The 22,188-nt window shown below is 39.9% G+C and overlaps 1 protein-coding gene across 2 annotated transcripts in view; it reads left to right on the top strand.

Annotated features, from left to right (window-relative positions):
- Nucleotides 1–22,188, top strand: part of FRMPD2 (FERM and PDZ domain containing 2) — a 68,084-nt gene that overhangs the window by 18,698 nt on the left and 27,198 nt on the right. For both annotated transcript variants that reach the window (XM_086616477.1, XM_086616478.1), the window contains exons 12-28: nucleotides 64–202; nucleotides 1,110–1,262; nucleotides 3,493–3,678; nucleotides 5,561–5,717; nucleotides 8,865–9,075; nucleotides 9,974–10,077; nucleotides 11,105–11,203; nucleotides 12,365–12,472; nucleotides 12,596–12,712; nucleotides 13,185–13,420; nucleotides 14,007–14,111; nucleotides 15,457–15,550; nucleotides 16,056–16,141; nucleotides 16,219–16,366; nucleotides 17,085–17,299; nucleotides 18,566–18,664; nucleotides 19,857–20,221. In XM_086616477.1, the coding sequence (XP_086472603.1) occupies nucleotides 64–202; nucleotides 1,110–1,262; nucleotides 3,493–3,678; nucleotides 5,561–5,717; nucleotides 8,865–9,075; nucleotides 9,974–10,077; nucleotides 11,105–11,203; nucleotides 12,365–12,472; nucleotides 12,596–12,712; nucleotides 13,185–13,420; nucleotides 14,007–14,111; nucleotides 15,457–15,550; nucleotides 16,056–16,141; nucleotides 16,219–16,366; nucleotides 17,085–17,299; nucleotides 18,566–18,664; nucleotides 19,857–20,221 (2,622 nt within the window). The remainder of the gene's footprint in view (nucleotides 1–63; nucleotides 203–1,109; nucleotides 1,263–3,492; nucleotides 3,679–5,560; nucleotides 5,718–8,864; nucleotides 9,076–9,973; nucleotides 10,078–11,104; nucleotides 11,204–12,364; nucleotides 12,473–12,595; nucleotides 12,713–13,184; nucleotides 13,421–14,006; nucleotides 14,112–15,456; nucleotides 15,551–16,055; nucleotides 16,142–16,218; nucleotides 16,367–17,084; nucleotides 17,300–18,565; nucleotides 18,665–19,856; nucleotides 20,222–22,188) is intronic.

A 22,188-nucleotide genomic window follows, 5' to 3' on the forward strand; every position in this document is an offset into this window, starting at 1 on the left:
CAGCAGCATTTAGGGTGACTGTTCAAGGCTTCTCCTGTGTTCCTAAACTCTTTTGTGTTCCAGGCACGGCTTGACAAGGCATCAGTTTTACCTGCAGCTTCGTAAAGATATTTTGGAGGAGCGATTATATTGCAATGATGAGACTGCCCTGAAACTCGGTGCTTTGGCTTTACAGGCAGAGCTTGGCAATTATGCTTCTGAGGTGTGGATAAATAATACGATATTTCTCAGAGGTCTCTCTTGACATCTTTTTCAGCTTTTGTTTGTCATCGAGTTTAAAGAAGAAATGTGAATAGCACATAATTTCAGCTAAGTCCTTCAGTAATCACATTTCGGATTTAATTAAAAATATACAAAATTTGCCTGATTAAGGAGCAGTAATGAGCCAGAAAAATTTGGCAGGAAATATGGCAGAACGGTGAAAGACCCTTTGTCCTTCATAATTGATAACATAGCCCAGAAACTCCAGAAAATCTGTAGAAAATTTCCAACATAGGCATAGCTTGGATGTGCAGAGGGGCTTAAAGAGATTAGAAAACACGGAAGAGAAAAACAAACGTTCCAGAATTGACTACTATTTTGCGTGTAGGCTCAGATCCGCAAGCTGCAAAGACAGGAAGGTCACTGGTGGTGTACCTGAACTAGTTATCCCAGTTTTGAAGTGTACAGAAAATACCCATTTCTGTTCTCTGCCACCTCTTCAGTTGTATAAATCATTCTAACTCTATTAATTGAACTCTGAGTGGTTTGATCCATCTGGTGGTCAGATCCATCTTGGCATTGGGTCCCCCATTGTAGGTTGTACTGATGCAGCTGTAGCTGTCAGCTCGAAGTGCAAGACTGCAGGCATGCCTGCAGGCCCAGCTCTTTTATCCTCTCTGCACACAGAAGTAGTGTGGGCTTTGACCACCTGGCTGAGCACAGGTGCAAGAGGCACATTTGGCTGTCAGGATACTACCTGCTGTTCCCCATCTTCTTTTAGTAAATGGCAACAGGGTGACTGCAGCATATGGGTCACCCTGAAAACAGAAATGCATCAAACAAGAAAAATCAAAAGGAATAAAAGGATTCTCTCTATTTTTTTTTCTTTTAAATTTTTTATCCCAAAGATGCATGGAAAGAGCTATTTTCGTGTTGAAGATTACATTCCAGCAAGCCGAATAGAGAAAATGACCCTGGCATACGTACAGCGAGAGCTTGCTAAACTACATCGTATGAATCGTTCTCTGTTTGAGGATGAGGCTGAACTAGAATTTTTAAAGGTAACTTGCCGTACTCCAAACATTATTTGTTTATTTTGAGATAGAAAGCCCCTTTCTATTTACAATTGTCTATTGTTTCTTTCTTTTCTGATACAGTGGATTTTAGATATGGTGAACAAATTTGAACAGTCATTAAAAAACCTCAGAGTTTCATTCAGCTCTAGATACTGTCACTCTAAATACCTTATATCACATTTACATGGCGGATTTCTTTTCACTCATAGTTTATAAAGAGTTAATGCACATTTCAAGGTATTTTCAACATCCTAAGGGTTGATGCAAATTTTCAGTATGTTACCTACATGTCTGGGTTCCAGATGATTATAAATATACCTACTAAATGTATTAGAGATGATTACAAACCATGGGAATAAGCACTTCCTTCGCTTCTGAAACTACAGCAGCTGTTCAGCCACTCTCTAAACATGTAGAGTGATTATTTGTTTAAAAATATCTGTGAACACTGGAAATGAGGAAGGAGTTATATGAACTATTTTCTCACATGGCTATTTCTCTAGGGCTCTAGAGGGTCACGATGATGTAGGATTTCTTTTTTTTCACTAATTTCTCCTTCTCCCCAAACTTCTCTGCTTTCCATCAAATGAAAAATATCAGGGATTAGATAATGGATAAATATCAGTAGCTGTTTTGCTGCAGTGCCACACGCTTTTAATTATAGCATCATTTTAGTTCGGTTGCTGTTAAATTATGTTAGTTCCTCATCTAACACTGTCAATGGAGTTGAAGAAATAGATTGAAGCTTAGCCTTAATGACAGTACCGTCATGCGTGGCAAATCCAATGAAGAAAAGCAGCTTTGTTAGTATCTGTTTCAATGAATAAATATGTAGAACAAGCCAACGCATCATACAAAGTGAGAAAGATAGCCCCCATGGCAAGAACATGCAAATTCCAAATATGAAAGGGATTAAAAATTAAAACCTAGATTCAGCTAGTGATTATAGATGCCCCAGTTTTCAGGACCTGAACATTTGTGCTCTGCATACCTTCTGAAAAACAGATTTTCTTAGTGTTTTATTGTGGTCACTGAAAATCTCTATTCACAGTTGAAAAGTCATCTGGGGATTCTACATTAGTTTCCCAGAAAAAAAAAAAGTTATAGAATAAATTCGTATTGATCTGCAGATCATAAAACAGGATGGAAAACCTCCCTTATACTCCATAGCTCTGTAAAGGGTCTGAGTCACATTTTAGCATTTTGTGACCAAGTGCAAGACAAGTAACAACACCCAGAACCCCTGGGTGACTTCCTCAGAGTATCCGCTGCACAGTTAGATGGCAGGGGCAGAAGCTGGCTCCTCAGTCCCTTGAAGTATAATCCTACCTAACTTTTCACCCAGCAATGAGCGTTGTGCAAGAAAGGAGCAACACTGAAGACCTGTTACTATAAAGTCTGGCACTGAAGGGAATTCTGGCACGGTGAAATTCCCTCAAAAGTCACCACTATATTTAGGTGAGATACTTCAAGGTACAATTTAGGAAACCCTGTAACTTAAGATTCTTGGTAATGAAAATTTATAATGTCTTATTTTAAAATATGATACCCCTGAAGGAATGGGCATATGTACCTAAGTGAGTTCATTGCAGCTTGGGAGCTGTGGTGTCACTGCAGTTAAGATTCCCAGTTAGTCATCACTTTTGTAAGAAGGAAACCAGAGAAGCCCATAACAATATCGGAGTAGCCCTGGCACCAAAAGATTAGCAGTTTTACTAAGATCATCGTATTTGCTGTACCTCATGGTTTCTGGGTTTGCTCAAGGAAACAAAGACACAGAAAAGAAAATGGAAAGAAATGAAGTTTAACGGTAGTCAAGCAGCATTAATCCTGCATGGATTTCTATTCAGAAACGCACATAAGTGCCAAGCAGCAGTAATGCTGAGTACCTCAGTGCCACTGTAATGTTTAGATTATTGTGCAGGAAGCTACATAATCCTCCTGCCTCTTCTAACGAGGTGTGTGGGAGAGTGTTATTTCAATGTTACACATGGAAAATGAACGCAAGTAATGGCTCTACGACATACCAAAATAAGGTGATGATTCTGTGAGGTGGTAGGTGTGAAAATTTGGTAAAGGTTTTCAAAGGTTTCTTGACAGAGTGAAAGAATATTTAGTAAAGACAATCAAAACCATTTCCTCTCCCATCTACCTACCTTTTCTTCCCATGCCCATTTTTGAATACCACATGGTAAATGCACTTTTTCTCTACAAGGTGACTCAGCAACTTCCTGAATATGGAGTGTTATTCTATCGTGTGTCCCAAGAGAAGAAAGGAGCAGGAGGGGACATCATCCTGGGAATCTGTGCCAAAGGCATCATTGTGTATGAGGTCAAAAATCACACAAGAATTGCCAGTTTAAGATTCCAGTGGCGTGAAACAGAGAGAATTTCAGCTCATGTGAGTTGGAATCAAGCGAATCTCTTCTCCGCTCTACTACTTTACTCCTCTTCTGCCTGTCGCTTTGATAAATTTACTGCATTTGGAGCCAAAATTAGACTCATTCTCTAAACGCAAGTCCATTTAGAAAACAGTCTAAAATCAAGGCTGGATCTGGATGTGGATACCAAGATACCCGGTTCTTAGTGAGGTTTAGTTCCAGAGTTTTTCACCAAGGCTGAAGTCAAATTACTATAAAACTGAACAACCTGGCGTTGACTATTACAAAGACTATGTCATAGAATCATAGCATGGTTTGGGTTGGAAGGGACCTCAAAGATCATCTAGTTCCAACCTCCCTCCCTTGGGCAGGGACACCCTCCACTACACCAGGTTGCTCAAAGCCTCATCCAGCCTGGCCTTGAACACTTCCAGGGATGGGGTATCCACAACTTCTCTGGACAACCTGTTCCAGTGTTTCACCACCCTCATTGCAAAAAATCTCTTTCTTGTATCTAATCTAAATCTACCATCTTCCAGTTTAAAGCCATTGCCCCTTGTTTTATCACTATATACCCTTGTAAAAAGCTGCTCTCCAGCCTTCCTGTAGGCCCCCCTTTAGGTACTGGAAGGCTCCTAGAAGGTCTCCCTGGAGCCTTCTCTTCTCTAGGCTGAACAACCCCAACTCTCTCAGCCTGTCTTCATAGGAGAGGTGCTCCAGCCCTCGGATCGTCATCATGGCCCTCCTCTGGACTCACTCCAGCAGCTCCATGTCCTTCTTGTGTTGAGGACTCCAGAGCTGAATGCAGTATTCCAGGGGGAGTCTCATGAGAACAGAGTTGAGGGGCAGAATCACCTCTCTTGACCTGCTGGCCACGCTTCTTTTGATGCAGCCCAGGATACGGTTGGCTTTGTGGGCTGCAAGGGCACATTGCTGGCTCATGTTGAGCTTCTCATCAAGCAACACTTCCAAATCCTTCTCCTCAGCACTGCTCTCAATCCATTCTCTGCCCAGTCTATACTTGTGCTTGGGATTGCCCTGACCCATGTACAAGACTTTGCACTTGGCCTCGTTGAACCTCATGAGGTTCGCACAGGCCCTGCTCTCCCCCTCTGGATGGCATCCCTTCCCTCCAGCGTGTCAACCACACCGCACAGCTTGGTGACATCCGCGAACTTGCTGAGAGTGCACTCAATCCCTCTGTCCATGTCGCTGATAAAGATAGTAAACAGCATCAGACCCAATACCGACCCCTGAGCTGAATGCCACTCGTCAAACCTCTTTATGGCATATTCCGTTTTCATTCCTCTCTCGTCTTCTCTTTCTCTTTTCTTTTGTTCTCCTACCTACATCAGGTCATGGGATCATGCTTCCCTCTTTCCAGATCTCATTATTCCCATCCTCATCTCCTAGTACATTGATGTCTGTTAACAAATAGGTATTGGTGACAAGATTGTGACTCCTTCTAAATGGTACTCTGCCATCAGAGGTATATCAATCTACCATCGTACAGTGTAGGTGTCAACCTGCATCACACATTTCCCAGCCTGTTTACTCTCCTGAAATGTCCCTTCTGCCCCTTGAAGATATTTTCATTTTCACATTAAATCGATTTAACTATTTTAACATCTGTATGGCCAAATTTTGCCAGTTCCATAAACCTGCTCTCAATGCAGTCAATGTCCAAAGGCTCTTGCCTTTCAACATAGGGCAGTTATGATCCCAATGACAGCTACCTGACTAAAAACTGTTGAATTTATGATAGACATTTTCTGCACCCAAAAGACATGCAGCCAGGCATAAATACAACTGGACAAAAACCAAAGATTATAAAAAAGAACTTTCAGTGCTTCAGTGTAATGACTGATATATGAAGTAAGCTGTGGGTTTTTCTACCTTTAGAGAAAAAAATTCATGATTGAAAGCAGCTTCAGTGGCAAGAAACACACCTTTGTTACCGATACAGCAAAGACATGTAAATATCTACTGGACCTCTGCTCTGCCCAGCACAAATTCAATGCACAGATGAATTCTAGACAACTTCGGCAAACTTCATCAGGTGAGGTATATATACACTTTCGTTATTCAGGCCTTAGGACAAGTTTAGGTTTTAGGAAAGGTGCTTTCAGTGAAGCTGAGAATCAGAACCTGACACATCAGTTTCATTGTGCTTCAGTTTCTCATTTGTAGGTTAGAAAATAATGTCCCCTACTTCACTGGAAGTTAGAGAAGTGCAAGTCTAATTTAGCCTATGCATGTGAGTAGGCAAGTGCAGGGGGTGGAGAGGGGTTCTCTGATGATAATAACTATGTAGCTAATCTCAGATTTTTTAAAAAAGCATGATTACACTTCCCTTCAGGAAACCTACTGAAAATTCTGAAGAAACATCTCAGACTTACCCTAAATGTAACCTGAGAACTGTTCCACACAAAAAGTAACTAGAGTAGTGTCCAGATATGTTGCAGCTGAATTTAGTTAACTGGCTATCTTTGTGTAAAACAAGGATTACACCCTACAGTTCAGTCCCAGGACAAAACCACTAAACCAAAGGCACATCAGTCATATCCACTCAACTATGTAGCTGCCAACTGCTCTGATCTTAGATTTTGCCATGACTGTGGAAGATATGACTAATACCTCCTTTGACTTCAGATTTTCCATAGTTTCTAAGACAAGATTCTGCTCAACTCAGGGCAGTTACATAGCACTTCTCACCCACAGTTCTCAGCGTGCTCTGTTAAGATGGGTGAGGATCATTATGGTGAAACTGAGTGTCATAGTTTAAACCTAGCTGGCAACTAAGCCCCACACAGCTGCTCACTTACTCCTCCCCCCTGGTGGGATGGAGGAGAGAATCAGAAAGATAAAAGTGAGAAAACTCATAGATTGAGATAAAGACAGTTTAATAGGTAAAGCAAAAGCCACACATGCAAGCAAAGCAAAACACGGAATCTATTCACTACTTCCCATCAGCAGGCAGCTGTTCAGCCATCTGCAGGAAAGCAGGGCTCCATCACAAGTAAGGGTTACTTGTGGAGACCAAACACCATCACTCAAAACATCCCCCCCTTCCTCCTTCCTTCCCCAGCCTTATATGCTGAGCATGATGTCATACGGTATGAAACATTACTTTGGTCAGTTGGAGTCAGCTTCTTGTGCACCCGCAGCCTACTCAATGGTGGGGTGGTGTGAGAAGCAAGAAAAGGCCTTGACTCTGTGTAAGCACTGCTCAGCAGTAACAAATACATCTCTGTATTATCAACACTGTTTTCAGTACAAATCCAAAACATAGCCCTGTGGTAGCTACTGTGAAGAAAATTAACTCTATCCCAGCCAAAACCAGCACACCAAGGCACATAGAAAATAACAGCCTAAGCTGACAACTGTCAACACTCTTCACTTCAGTGGAGCAACATGAGTTTTCACTAGCTGAGGACTCGTCCATTGCCTTAAACAGAATCATGATCATTTACAACCACTGACTATTTGACTGTCACAGCAGGAGAATCAAGCGTCATGTCTTATCTGCTGGGATACTCCTTTCTCTAGTAAAACTGTAAGTGTTGGCAAAAAATTATATAATGGGAAAGAACAGGATGATTGATATATTGCTTCTTTCCCACTAAAATTATTTATTGAAAAGTGAAATTCCACCTGCTCAAATTTGTTGCCATGGAAAAAGGCACTAGGATGACATTTAGGTTCAAGGCACCTTTTGTTGCTTGGGATCCCGTAGCTTCAAATGTAACTTAGTGGGACTGTGATTTGTAGCATATGAATGAGTGCTAATAGTGAATCTCAAAGTTTTCTGTGTCACATCTACTTGTGGTAATATATCTTAATAAAAATTACTACATTCCATATATAAGAGAACAAAAAGGCTGAGAGCTAAGAAAATTATAACCCAAGTCCTGATTACAAGCACCCCAAATCGCTAAAACAAGCCAGACTTAACAAGCCATGTGGCTGCAGGTTCTCAAGTTCAGTGTGTTCTTTCTGTCCCAGAAAAAAAGGCTTTGTGAAGGCAATGATAGACAGTGGTTCAAAATGCTGCCTCTGCAACTACAGTCAGGCTGTAAGAGATTATAAGGTTCTTTCCACATAAGGAAGACTCTTCCCTCTGTTGCACTGTTCAGATGTATAACTCACCATCTCTTCAAAACCTGATAGCAACCCCCGACTTCGAAATCACCATGGCAACTCTCAGACTGCAAAAAAACTGTGGACAGTTAAGCCTTCTGATGCCTTAACAAATGCCCCTGATCAAAGTCCCTGAGGAAGGAGGGAGCCTAGGTTTAATGCTGCAGAGAAGCATTCTAGAAAGTTGCATTCAGGCTAATATTCTTTAGGGGAATGCACGGGAGGTCAGCTGTCCCATACAAACAGAATTAAAGCCCATATTAGTGCTAGACTGTACCAAGTAGGGTTCTTGTTTTACTTTCTGATGTGTCTCCAGTTGCCTTCTGCCCCTCTCTGTCAAATCCTCTCTCCAGCCCACCAGTTGAGAACCTAAATAAATCAACAATGTCTCCTCCAGTACTAGCTTTTTCAGGGAAATAAAATATTTTGAGAGGATAGATTCGTGTATACCAGAGCCCAGATATCATTAAGCAAGTAGTAGATTTCACACAGATGTGGAAAATTGGATAACAAGCATTGCCATCAAGATGGTCCCCTCCTCAACTTCACTTATGCAAATCGCTGAGAGCAAACAGCCAGTTCCTTGGGCTCTCTCTGAACTAAGAGAGCATGTGTTAATAGAGCTCCTGTCTTCACAGATGTACGTATATGGGAGTGGTGAGTCCGTGAAGGATGGGAAACTACCAATCTGTCTAATTCAGTCTCTGACAAATAGATATTTCCCATACACTGAACATTTACAAAATATACTTTACAGAGAGATTCAGGTTTAATTTACACAGAGCTGTACATTTCATCTGTCTTTTTGGAAAATGAATTTGCAGTATAATTCATAGAAATGAAATCCAAATACAGCATATACTTCCCATGAAAGAAATGGATTGGAAACCTTTTCCACTCACTCCAAGGCCTAGATGTCTTCAAGGATACCAGAACAAATATATCTGTGTCGATCTTTTTTGCTGGCATGTTCAAAAGGTTAGACAGAAAGCACCTTTGAGCTTAAAAAGATGGGATATCAGTGGATTTATCCTTCCTTCCTCCTCCTCTCTCCCTTCTTATTCAGAGGAAAGTAAATTTGTGGAAATAGACAAATCAAATTCTGCATATGCAGCACAGCGTGAACACCTTGCCCTGATTCAGAGACTGTCTCGTTCAGAAAATGTGCTCTATGGAGCAAACCTGGAAAATCTTTCTGCTGGGATGATGAGCAAATCTTGTGATAACCTCAGTGTGGAAACCAACAACAGGACTAGAGGCAAAAGCAATCTTGGCAGGTAGGTTTGCTTTCCCCTCTAAACGTGTGTAAGAATACTCAGTCATAGACTATATAATTGCAAACCTCTACGGTAAACTGTGAGGCAGACTTTTTTTTTTTTTCAGTCTTTATTGTGGTCACACCACAAGGCTCTGTCAGGCCTGGGGCTCCATGGTGCCAGCAGTAGTGCAAACACAGGCAGGAAGCTAACAGTCTAACAGATAAAAACTTCAAAAAGAGTGACATTTAAATTTGTACCAGACTCAGGAATGAACCACTTATTGGGTTAGGGAGAAGGATAAAAATAAGGGAGAATAAACGTAAAATCTTTAATATCCATGGATCTTCTCTGGAAATGGAAGTATGTGAACTGAATGCACAGTGGAAGCTGGTTTTGAGAGGTCTTACCTAATTGATTCCCCCATGTCTAAATGTGCAAATCATAGAGAACAGCGTAACAACGTCTCCCTTTTAACTTGCATTGGTACATTCACCAGTGTAGGCGGTTATCACAGCTGCACACAGTCTCAAGGTCTTTCATGAGTTTAAGTGCCTTTTAGAACACTAAGAGTTAGAATAGAGCCAACATGAGCTACCAGGAAAACTTCCAGACATGGTTTTGGCTAAATGGACAGCAAGGCTACAAGAATCATGCTGAGGCTATGCTGTGTTTTCCTGATGCCTGCGCTCAGCTCAGAGAAAAACATAGGGAGAAGCTGTTATTTGGAAGCAAATTCTGGCAAGGATAAACTACCTCTCCCGTACAATGAAATATGGCCCAGAAATCAGAATACCTGTTGAAAGGCTATAAACATGCGTATTCCCAAATTGGCTCTGACAGACTAATGACAATGAAGAGTGCTAAATACCATTGCTGTTTTGTTATTGTAACACAGTCTTCATTTCCTGCTGTGCAGATCCACATCAGGGCTATCCCAGTCAGAAATGCACATCAATTTGAATGGAAAACAAAGGAGTTATGACTACCTCTCTATCCATTCAACTCAGAACACAATCAGTGGTGAGTATAACAATCATAAAGAGACTGTACCCTTCCATATTTATTGTTTCAATAGCAGGACACCAAAGTATATTCTACTTACAAATTAAAGAATATCCTTCTGCACTTCTAGTCCTGGGAGTTAACCCAGAGATTAGCAAGACAAGCTGTTTTCTTCCCTTTCACTCATGCTTTCCATCAGAATCAGTGGTAAGGGACTTGATGATAAAATTATTCTATCAATGGTGCCTAATGCTCTTCATATTTGTAGTTCAGGACAGCCAGGACTTTCACATGGGGCAATATCTCTATGCTCAGAGGTCATCATTTGGTTTACAATTGAGAGCTACAACTCAATAAATAATGCATGAGACAACATAGGCTCCAGGTCCTTCCTCTGTTCTTGCATTTGCATGACACTAACCGGAATAAGAACTGGACACCTAATTTTCTAACAGAAGCCATATTGCATGCACACAGTAGCGGATCTATGGCATAAAAAGCTGTGATTATTTAGTTAGTCCATTTTAAAATTAAAACTGTACTTCAAACACACTGTGGTAATTGTACTAAAGTAGCATTAACATTACAAAAGTCACCATCACAACCAGTACCGACTGGATCGCACCTACAGAGCCAAAAGGGCACACAGGGCCGAAGGCTAGAGTTTCCAGAGGAACTCATAGGAGATTTAGTATCCAAATCACCCTCGTGTTCAATGGGCACTACATGCCTGGCTGTTTAGATATCCTAATCTTAATAAAAACATTGCAGATAAGTGTGTACTCTCCCAGAAAGGAACATTATAGGAAGAGCTTACACAGCTACTGTAGATTTATTTTTCTGAAGTATACTTTTCTGAAGTATGCAGATTTCCAAACACTTGTTTGAGCTTCCTTCCTGAATTATATTGATTCAGAAGTAATGGAATGTTGAAAACAAGGACAAAATATATTTTTAATTTTTGAAGCCCCAGTTTTGCATACTATATGAATCTACTGTCTCCCTGCATTAATCTGCATTTATTCTAGCTGTTTTGTTTCTGCAGCACCTGGATCACCAGCTATTCAAAAGGAAGTTTTGCTAAGTGGTCTGGAAAGAGAAATCATTTGTGTCAGCCTAAAACGTGACCCTAAGAATGGATTTGGTAAGTAAGGAACATGAATGTTATGTTTGTTACTGGGACTGTCAGATCCTGGTGCTCACACTGATAACTTGCTGACACAAGCTGAGCAAGACCGTAACCTTCTTCACCTCATTTATTCTTCTTATAGAATAAGACTACCAATCTTTGTGAAGGACTTAGAATTTACAAGACTGAAAAGGACTAAGCACATAAATCAGGGCCACAGTTTTTTCAGAGGATTAACTAAGGCCACAGAGGTCGAGGGGACCAAGTGCTAAGAGTAGAACGAAAGGAATAAGGGTCTAGTTTTGTATCTGAAATACATGTGCAGTAATTTTATTTATCTTAGACCTTGCACAGGGGGAGATGATTTTCTGCAAGGCTTTCAGGTATTGCCTGTGGGTGTGCAAAATGTGTACACAAGCTTAACATGCATGTTTCCCAACTTTTGAATTCTTTCTTTGATAACATTTTTGTTATACAATACCCTAATGCACTGTATCCTGTTCTCATGTATGAGTTCAGAGGACCATCAGGTTTCACAGTTCAGAGGTCCATCAGGTTTCACAGCTGACCATTAATAAAATTAAACATCGAATTTCTAAATGGTGCAGGTCTATGTGGAATATCCTGATCCCAACCCCAACTATTCTACCAGTAAGAAGAATATAGTCTGCAATAGGCAGAATATTTTGAGCTAGGATAGTGAAATTGAACTACTTGACAATAGATTTAATTTTCTTAGGTATCTCTTACATATCCATTAGAAGTTTACATGGCCCAACTGAGGAGCCCTAGACTACATGATGTAGAAAAATGTTCAAATTTATCTAATGAGCTTTTATACCATTTTCCTCCTGCACGTGTTAAATACTAAGGTGCGCAGTTTATGACTCTTGTAAGAAAGAAGTTGGAATCTTTAAAAGTCCTAAGCCAAGAAACTATTTTTTATTGAGAAATTATCTTTAAATAGCCATCAAAGTCACCAGCACACTTTAATTATAACATGAGTTTAAAGCTCTCCCAAATCAAGACCTTAATGCCATGTAAATCAGAGCTCTCCATTCTACAGACCATGTATAAAACTTCTGCCATTGTAGTAAGACCCTTTTGTGCTCCTAAGGTTCATCTTTTCTAATACTGCCAGTACCTCTGCATTCTCATGATATCTCATTTTTGCAGGTTTTGTAATTATTGGAGGAGAAAATGTAGGAAAATTAGACCTCGGTATCTTTATTGCTTCAATTATCCCTGGAGGACCTGCAGACAGAGCTGGAAATATCAAACCAGGTCATTGTCCTTAGTTTTTAATTAGAATTAAAATACTTTCATGGTTTAAAGTTAGCTACTCTGAAATTATTTCCTTATTTAGATGTGCTTTGTCTTGTTTTTATCTTTTTTTTTTTTTTAAAGGAGGACGACTCATCTCTGTGAATAATATTAGTCTTGAGGGCGTTTCATTTAATACTGCAGTTAAAATCATACAGCATTCTCCCGATGAAGTGGAGCTCATCATCTCTCAACCCAAAGGTATAAAGGCAAATGCCTTTACTGGTTATGGAATGCTAATACTTAACTCAGGACACTGGTATTTATTAGGCAGTGGGATGTAGTAGTACTTTCTTGCTACTCAGTGCCAGTTACAATAACCATAGGCTAGCAGTGAAAATAGTCAGCTTCTAGTAGGTAGCATGTTATCTCTGTTCTATAATGAGTATGAAAAAATCTATTATGGGCTACATTGCTGAATATCAAGGGAATTTTGGCATTTCTTTCTCTGATAGAGAGTCATAGTCCTCTGCAGTGATGAAGCAAATACATTTCTCCACGCTTACAATAGCAGTGCTCCATTTTACAATGACTGACTCATTTTACAGATACGATTTCACAACCAGTTGATGCAGGAAGTTACTTTGTCCACCTGTGCTGAAGTATAATATTTACCTTCAAGTTCACCTACTGTTTGCATTCTGCAATGTTTTATTTTGGTATGGCTTTACAGATATGTATGAAGAAGGATTAAATGAAGAAAAGAATCTATCAAGAGGAAACAGCACTAGTGGATCTGAGATCTCTTGTGTAGACAGTGGGAGAAAAAAGATTCAGGATTGTCACACAGCTCTCCCCAAAGAACAGGACAAAAATATAGATGAACTTGAGAAGGCTCTTTCCTGGAGTTTAGCATCAAAATTGGGCCCTAAGATTCCAGTTCCTTCAGCTGATAGCCTGGATGTGGAGGTAACTGAGATTTTGATGCTGTTCAGTAATGTTATGCCCAGCATGTGTCTGAAAAACATGCCAGCTATATTAAGAATGGAAAGTAATGAAGAAATTAAAAAAATGAGGAAAGGACAAAGAAAACCTTGGAAGATGTTGCTTGTTAAATTACATTCGAAGTGTCAAAATAATAGACATGTCTAGAATACGTGAAAAAATGGGGAAACCATTCCACAAAATATTATTAAAAATTCTCCTCCCTTTTCCAGGAGGTACATAATTTTGATTATTTTCTTGCGATCTCTGAAGTTTTCAACCAGACTCAGAACAGCAACATTTGTGTCTAATTTCCTACTATTTCCTATGTCTATTTCCTACTACTGTCTATATGTAGTTTATATACATTTAGACAGATGACATTTTGAGTAACATTAGTTTAAGCTTGAAATAATGTCAGAGAGATAAATGGTACCACTCCAGGCTTACAGTGACAGCAGGATCAAACTTTTTATATCTCCTAGAAACTCTCTCTTCTCTTCTTTCTTCCTTTTCCTCCCTTTTTTATTGATATGCTATAGTCTCATTAGTGTTTATATTTTTGAGACAGGAAGCTGACTCTTCGCACTTACCATCCCCATCTGAAACCAACTCAAAGGAAATCTATACCGTGGAGCTTGTTAAAGAAGAAGGGACTTTTGGAATCAGTGTGACTGCAAGTGTTACTGTTAATCTTTCATTGTGTTTGTCAAACTGTTACATGACCAAGAAACACATAGGAAAGTGTATTTATGTGGAACGAAGATAGAAAATAGGCTGATAACAAAAACTGTTAGCACGTCACGTTTCAAACCTAAGTGTCCGATTGATTGACAGAGAAAGCATACAGTACTGGCTTTGCTCATTTCCCAGTTATTGCCTGCATAATCTGTGAAAGAAGTGTGTTGGCATAAAGCATGTGGCACTACAAGCCCTTTTCATTCTTACTCAATTTGAGAACAAGACCAGATCAGGGAGGGATACCGGCAGAGCCTCTAGAAAATACACTGATGCAAAGAATTCCATGAGTCATGACTGGGTTTGCTGCTCCCCTGGAGGTCCTGGATCTCAAAGGCTGTATCTGTACAAGCACATTGCACAGGACCATGGGATGGGCTCAAGCAGTGTCCCACAGGCACTGTTTGATTGTTGGCAGCCCCCGCTGTCAACAGGCTTTGCCCTATGCTTCAACAAGCAATATAATAAGAATATAACATCCCATGCTAGGGGGCTGAAAGTTTAGCTGTATGGACTCAAAATAAGCCATGCTTGTTACTCTGAAGGTGAGAGAAAGGGCCCTAGCCAATTTTGTTTCCTAATATAAGGAAATACAGGTCTCGCTATATTTAGAGGACCAGAGAAGGCAGCAGTGAAAACCATCTGCCGCATTTGAATAATAATTCCTTGTCCTGACTAGCAAAGTTGAATTTATCCTTCCAGGCTGAGATGTCTTTACAGTCCTTGCTGAAACGGAGTGGGAAGCAACATCCATTTCATTGCCTGCAGAAGAAATTGAGGGCTGCTTTTTCATCTGAATTTGGCCAGGGGATACAGATGGACACAACATGATTCTTAGGTTAATCTGGAATTCCTCTGAGCTATAGGCTCTCAAGTGGCTGCACAAGCTCAGGTCCATGCTTTATATATTATCTCAAAGGTTAATAATTGCTGAATGCATATCGCATAGTTTGGAAGCTGAGCCAGGGATTGACTGAAAGATGCAACCCTGTTTTTATGTTAGCATAGGGAAAAATTTATGAACATTTAGTAAATGTTTTTATATAGCCACATAGAAATGCATTGCATTTTCTTGAGCAAATAAAACAAGATTACTGCCTAGGGAAGTGCATTACAACTAAATGGGACTTTGGATTAACATCCTCTTTCCTTTTTTTTGCTATTAAAAAAAAAAGTAATTACTGAAGCAGTTGCTTTGCAATACATGCGTAAATTGCTTTGATTATTATCACAGGAAGAACATGGGAAGACTCTGCTCTAATCTGTGGGCATATGTTTTGCAGGGTGGAATTAACACAAGTGTGCATCATGGTGGGATATACGTGAAGTCAATTATTCCCAGGGGACCAGCAGATAAGGATGGACAAATAAAGATAGGTAACATGTCTGGCAATAAAACTCTCAGCTGCAGAACTCATCATTAGTGTGGAATGCTTGCCACAGGGATAATGAAACAGATTTAGGATTAGAGGTCATAAGACTGTGAAATGTAATATGCACGCTGTCATTCCTTAGCCTGTCCCTGTACTACATGTAGATCTCCCACTGAAAAACTAGGAGCCCCACACCAACACTGTACAGTTACTCTCTATAGCTGCACACCAGCCTAGAGACTTTGACATCTACTTTCAGTGTTGCTGTGATAACCAGATACTCTCACTGCATTTACTTACAGGATACCCTGGTATGTTTTAAGTGCTAGTTATAGAATGCTGTGTAAAAAGCAGTATTGCTTTCATAAAAAGCAGCATAATTTGACACATGTAAGCATGAAGATCTATTGCAACGTGGGTAGCCTCAAGGCTTACACCCATTGAACTTGAACATCAAAGCAACTCGACCCTCTTCTATTTGTTTGTGTGTTTGTTTTCTTTTGCCTTAGGTGATCGTCTGCTGGAAGTAGATGGCATCAGCCTCTGTGGCATCACCCACAAACAGGCTGTAGAACACCTTAAGAAATCTGGCCAGGTTTGTACAACAGCAAGTAAAAAGACTTAGGGCTCACTATGTCCTGTGTAACTGGAACCTGTTCATCATTGGTTTAGATTGCCAAGCTGGTTCTAGAAAGGGGAAACTACCAATTGGCAGAGCCATGCCTGACTGCTAATGACAGAAAGGAGGACCTGTGTGCAGTTGCTTCTGTGGCAACATCCTTCACAGATGGTACCAAGGACTACTGCTTTTTGACAGATGGTAAGCGATAAAAAAGAAACTCAGGGTGACTTCTTACAAGGTGCAAGAAAGGAATGAATGAAAATAATTCTATGAAATTTCTGTGGGATGGAAGGAAAACTGCATACTGAATAAAAATATAATGTGCATTATTAATGGCATTATCAAAAATAAATTCTGAAAAAAAAATTCTGATGTACTTAGTTACAGGTGCTGGATATAGCTGAATTTATCCCAGGCATAAATACTCTATCTCTCAGTCTTCATGAGGTGGGGCTGGCATGGGCCGTCCCTGTCTGTACCTCTACAGAACACTCAGGCAGGAAGCAGCTGTGTTGTTGCCAGTCTGATACCCAAAGAGAGCACCGCCAACACAACTGCTGATGCTGTGTCAGTGATGAAGCTAGGGTGAACTGCTGCCCCCGGGCCAGGAGTGGAGACTGCCATCACTTCATTTCTTTGGTACAAAAGGCTTCTTCCTTTATGGGCTTGTACCAGATGGCATAAATTCTGTGAACACATAGTGGAATAGAATCCAGTTCTCCCCATTCTGCCTGTGTGATTTCAAGGGCTCACAGAAGTTAAAGGAACATCAGACTCTTATTTTGCTATTAGTATCAGCAGATCTACCTCTGCAGCACACAGGGAAAAGGTCTGCTAAGGGTATAATTTACATCAGCTCCTTAGGGGATACATATGCCACTGCTCCCACTCTTTTTACAATCCCTGCTTTGAACAGATAATACATTTGAAGTCAAACTGAAAAAGAATTCTGGAGGCCTTGGCTTCAGTGTTCTGCAAATGGAAGGAGATGCTTGCGAACCCCTTGGAGGAGCTATTGTCAGGATCAAAAGACTGTTTCCAGGGCAGCCAGCTGAAGAGAATGGCGAAATTGAAGTTGGAGACATCATTTTAGCTGTGAATGGGAAACCTGTTCAAGGACTCTTGTATCAGGTACCAGGCAGTACTATCACTGGGACTCCTGATGGGTAACATGTTAATAAAGACAATGGGATGAAAAGGCATTTAAACTTAATTATCACCAGAGTGGGTCAGAATTTGCCTATAATGAATCCAATTTCTATGTAGGATTCTTCTCTAGAATTCTTATGGAGAAGTGCCTTTCTGACAGAATTCTTACAGAGAATTTCTTCCACTATTTAGTTTTTAACTTTCTACTACTAATGCACAAAGTCTATTCTTAGATGCACATCAGTTGTTAATTAGTTGGAATCTTTGTTTCTGTTATGCATAATTAGAACATTTGTGCTTTATAATGTCATGTTGAATACCATGCCCCAGATTAAAATCTTTACCAGGTGAGGTAAATCCAGTGTAACTTTTTTACCTGGAATGAGAAATTCTATACCCACGTGAAGAAATTAAATGGTAAAAAAGGACTACATGTAGATTTATTTTTTTCATTGTAGTCTTTCCATCTTACGAAAATCCCTGAGTTTTGTACTTGAATAGGTAAGATAGGAAACAAACAGAAATGATGAAATCATGCAAATTTCCCACTGACAGGTCATTCGTATCATTAAATAGGTAGGGCAAAAGATAATGTGCTGTAAGTCCTAGACACCTGGCAGAGTGCTGTAACTGTACTAATATATTTTTCTGACCTGGACTCTGTCCTTTTCCAGCACTGTCTTGCTCCCTGGTGTAGAGCCTTTTTACTCAGCTTGTGCGAAGGGGCAGACAGGGAGTTTTGGCCCACAGCATTTTTATTCCCCCTCTAGATTAAGTATTTCATCTCCCACTATAGCTGAATGCTGAATGCCACTGAATAGACGTTATGTCAAGGAGGGGCTTTGAGAAAGTTTCCCTTTGGTTATGTCAAAATGGCAATCTATGGAGCTATGCTGATATAATTGACTGAAGATGTGTCTCTGCCATGAGCAGTTTGAACGCATTTGTCTGAAAATCCTGTTTTCTTCATGAAAAGAAAAGGGATTAATTTAAACCTATATGTCTGTTGGTGGAACAAGAGTTTGTAAATAGAACTGACTTGACTTCAGATACACATTCACATAAAAACTATGATCCCTTATATGACAATCATACAATAGTGAATTTTGGCTCCCGGATACTGCCGAGAGGCACAAATACTGGGAATTCGGCATTCACAATAAAAATTGTCTCCATCTCAGTTGGTAAAATGACATGTACTATAGACTGTGTTCCATAAGAAATCTAATATTCCTTCTTCCTGCTTAGGATGTCTTGCACTTGTTGAGAGGAGCTCCTCCAGAAGTCACACTACTACTTTGCAGACCACCAAAAGGTGTTCTTCCAGAAATAGAGCAGAGTGCCCTGGTAAGGCAAAGCTTCTGTCAGTAAACTTGCTTCTGTACACCTGGAAAAACATTACTACATTTTCCATCCAGTCTTGAACAAGGCAACATTCCCTTTTCTCCAAGGCCCTCTATTCCATTTCTTTCCCTTCCTGGCTTCAACTGAACCTCTAGAGTTCAACTGATTCTTCTTTAGCAACCAAAACAATAGAAATCTGACAGATGTGAAACATGTTTATCCCAGTCCAGCAACTTTTGAGTTGCAATACTGTCAATGGAGCAATACAGCAGATCTTCTAGTAATGCTTCTAAAAATGCTCTACTAGACCCTCAGCCAGAAACCACAGATATTCTCAACTGCAACTATTATAACTCATGGGCTTGAGGTAGCTGTATTACTCCCAAAAGTGGGAGGAAAATAAAGAACTTTTCCTACCCAAGCTACCTCTTAATAAACCTAAATTAAATAATGGTTTCAACTGGTTATTCAACATCTTATTGATAGTTAGCAGAACCTGCAGGGAAAAAAAAGAAAAAAAAAGAAAAAAAATCAAATAGTAGAGACTGCTGAGACTAAACCAATGCCTTTAGGTATGCTAGCATTATTATTCCTGTTTCTTGAACACAACTCATGGACACATACACAAGTACTCTTATAACGAACATGCATTTGCATTACTATTGCTTAATGCAGAATGGCCCACTTATGGTTCCTGTCCCACCAGGATTTATAAGTGCTGCCCCTGGGCAGACAGATATGACTGTCAGGACCATCTCAAGAAAACAAACTGACTCCTGTTGCTCTCCTGCAATGTGCCTGATGCTATTTAGTTAGCTAGGCTGATTTCTGTGGTCAGTTGCACAGGAGTCAAATCTAGAGGACACTTCTACACAGTGAAGAGAACATAGACATAAAGCTGAGGCATGATATGAAAAGAAATAAAAAGCAGCTACCCCTAGCAAAGAATTCATTGAGAGAAGTGAACTTGCATAGTATTTCCCTGGCTGGAACTCCGGAAGAATGAGCATAAAGACAAAATAGTTATTTAGTGAGAGAGTATCTCCCTCTATTTTTTGCCTCCCTTCCAGCTACCATTTGATATTTTCATATTCAGATGCCTATTGATATTTCCTCTCCAAATTCTTTCATTCTTAAAGGAAAAAAGATGTCAGATAAAAAAGGAGTTATACTAACCTTTCTGTTATTTTGATAGACCCCAGGACCATCTCCAATTAAGGAGTTTGTGGCAGAAATGCCAGGCAATACAGAGGTAGAAAATAGTATGGATCAGTCTACCAGTGATGGAGGTAGCACCTCTCCAGACCTCGAAGACTGCCTGGATTCTCCAGTGGCAGCAGATTTCAGTGAGCCTCCTGAAGAGGACAGCTCACCTTACGAAGAGCAGGAAGCTGAGTTTCAAGAGACGTCCATACAGAAACTTATGACTCCCAAGGAAAATTTCTATAAGCGTCTCTGGAAGTTTCATCAAGAAGCTGCCAGTTCTGAAGTCATCCATTCCCTAGAGGAAGAAGTGAAGCAGAACTGCTACTCACCATGTGAATTTGGATGGGCCAAAAGGTAAGGAATACTGAAATCTGCTCTGCAGCCGTTCCTTTAGCTTTTAGAATTTTGAAAGTGAATTGCTTAGGTTAAGTACGGGGCTATCTGTTGTCTCTATTTACTCCCATCTTATTAGAATTTTGTGTAAGTCTGCATTGCAAGACAGTTGTATGAGTGGTGCACTACTGTAATCATTTATGCTGTTCAGCTGAAGCTGGCTGCAGTTTTAAATCAGTAGAGAGACTCTTGTTGACTTAAATTGGAACCAAAGACTTTCTTATTTATTATATGACCTTTGAGTTTCAATTTTCTCAGTTGACTTAAATAAGCACCCAAAATTTCTTTCTTATTGTATGATCTTTTAATTTCAAATTTTTTCAGAGAAAATAAAAAAAAAAACTCAGAAGAAAAACTGTGATCAAGGAGAAAAAAAAAAAAAAAAAAAGAAGTTATTTTCTGGTCTTCAGAAGCCAGTAGAAGCCCTCAGCCAGAGGCGTTACACAATAAAATACAGTGCAAATGGACTCAGCCTCCTTTTATACTGTTTTGGATATACTAGACACTGGCACACAGAAGATGATCCATTCCATTTTAATCATCTTTCCCAGTGCAAAAGAAGATAAATTATCAGAACAGAAAGCATTGGAGAAAAGAAAATTTCAGTAATTTTATCTAGAAACTAGTATCTTTTTTACCACACAGTCACTTGAAATCCTTTTGTTACTCTTGACATTCATCAAGCACAGCAGCAGAGAGTCAGAGATTCCAGCCTCTGTGGGGAGTCACAGCACTAGCTGTCTGCGAGTCCAGCGAGACCATAATGGCAATTCATACTTTTGGCTCCTCTCTCTTGAGAGAAGCTTCACTCACATTCACGAATCAAGCTCCTGCTTACATATATGCTTCTCTGCTGCTAAAAATAAAATCAGCTGAAATGTGTACTGTAGCAAACATATTTGCCAAAAGATATAGTTTCAACAAAAATAAGTTTCTTGTGGGAAAATATCAATTCCAAGAAAAGTTTTGGATTCTTCCCAAGAAGGAAGTTCTGAAATAAATGTTTTTGTTTGGTACATTCTTAGCATCATTTAGTTTCAGCTTTTGCATTTTCAAAAGGCAGCCAGAGCAGTTTAAGACAGCATGTGTTTTAAACAATATTTTAAATGTAACCTCAGTTTAAATGATCCTTCCAGCTAAAAACATATTAAAAAACCCCAGAAGGACATAGGCATTAATGAAGGTATTCTTTTGATTAATGAAGAAATTTCTTTTCTTCAGATTGCTCAAAACTTTTCATGAAAATGTAGAAATCTTCTGATAGGAATTTTAAAAGTTCCCTGCTCAGAGTTTCCCATGGAAAATTCCTTTCACTCTTCTTCTCATTGCCACCAATAAGAATCTTTGAAAAAGCTTCTTTGAAAAACTTTAACCCATAGTTTTCCCCTGTGAAGTCGAGATGTAGGGGTCACGAGACTCCAAAAGAAAGTCGAGCATGTCAGTGGAGCTCAGGTATGGGCCTGCAGGACCAAGACTCAGGTTATTTCCCATGGTGATGTAGAGATGGGCTGGAAGCCGTTCTATGATTAAGCCCCTGCTATCTCATTGCCTTGAGCTTGTGTAGCTCTGCCAGACACCTTTCGTACCCTTTGAAGATCAGTCAGCACTCCACTAGTACATGACAGGTTCTATGACACCCACATTGACCAATGTCCACTGAAGTTACTCTTTTCTTTTCTGACTCCTAAAGAAAGCAGCAGACTGCATTTGCTTTTATCCTTAAACATTTATTTTAATTATCCCAGTCTTTTTCCACAGTATTGTTAAGTATCTGTTGTCCAGCTATTAAAGCACAAACTGTCAGCTTCATTCTCAGATTTGCTGAGCTACTGGAGATGGGCACAGATATAAGCTAACAGACTAGATTGCTTCCCTCACTGAAGGCATACAGCACAAGCCTACAAGTTTCTCTTATTTTCATCAGTATT

This window comes from Tauraco erythrolophus, chromosome 9 (assembly GCF_009769465.1).
Source record: "Tauraco erythrolophus isolate bTauEry1 chromosome 9, bTauEry1.pri, whole genome shotgun sequence".
NCBI classification, from domain to species: Eukaryota; Metazoa; Chordata; class Aves; order Musophagiformes; family Musophagidae; genus Tauraco; species Tauraco erythrolophus.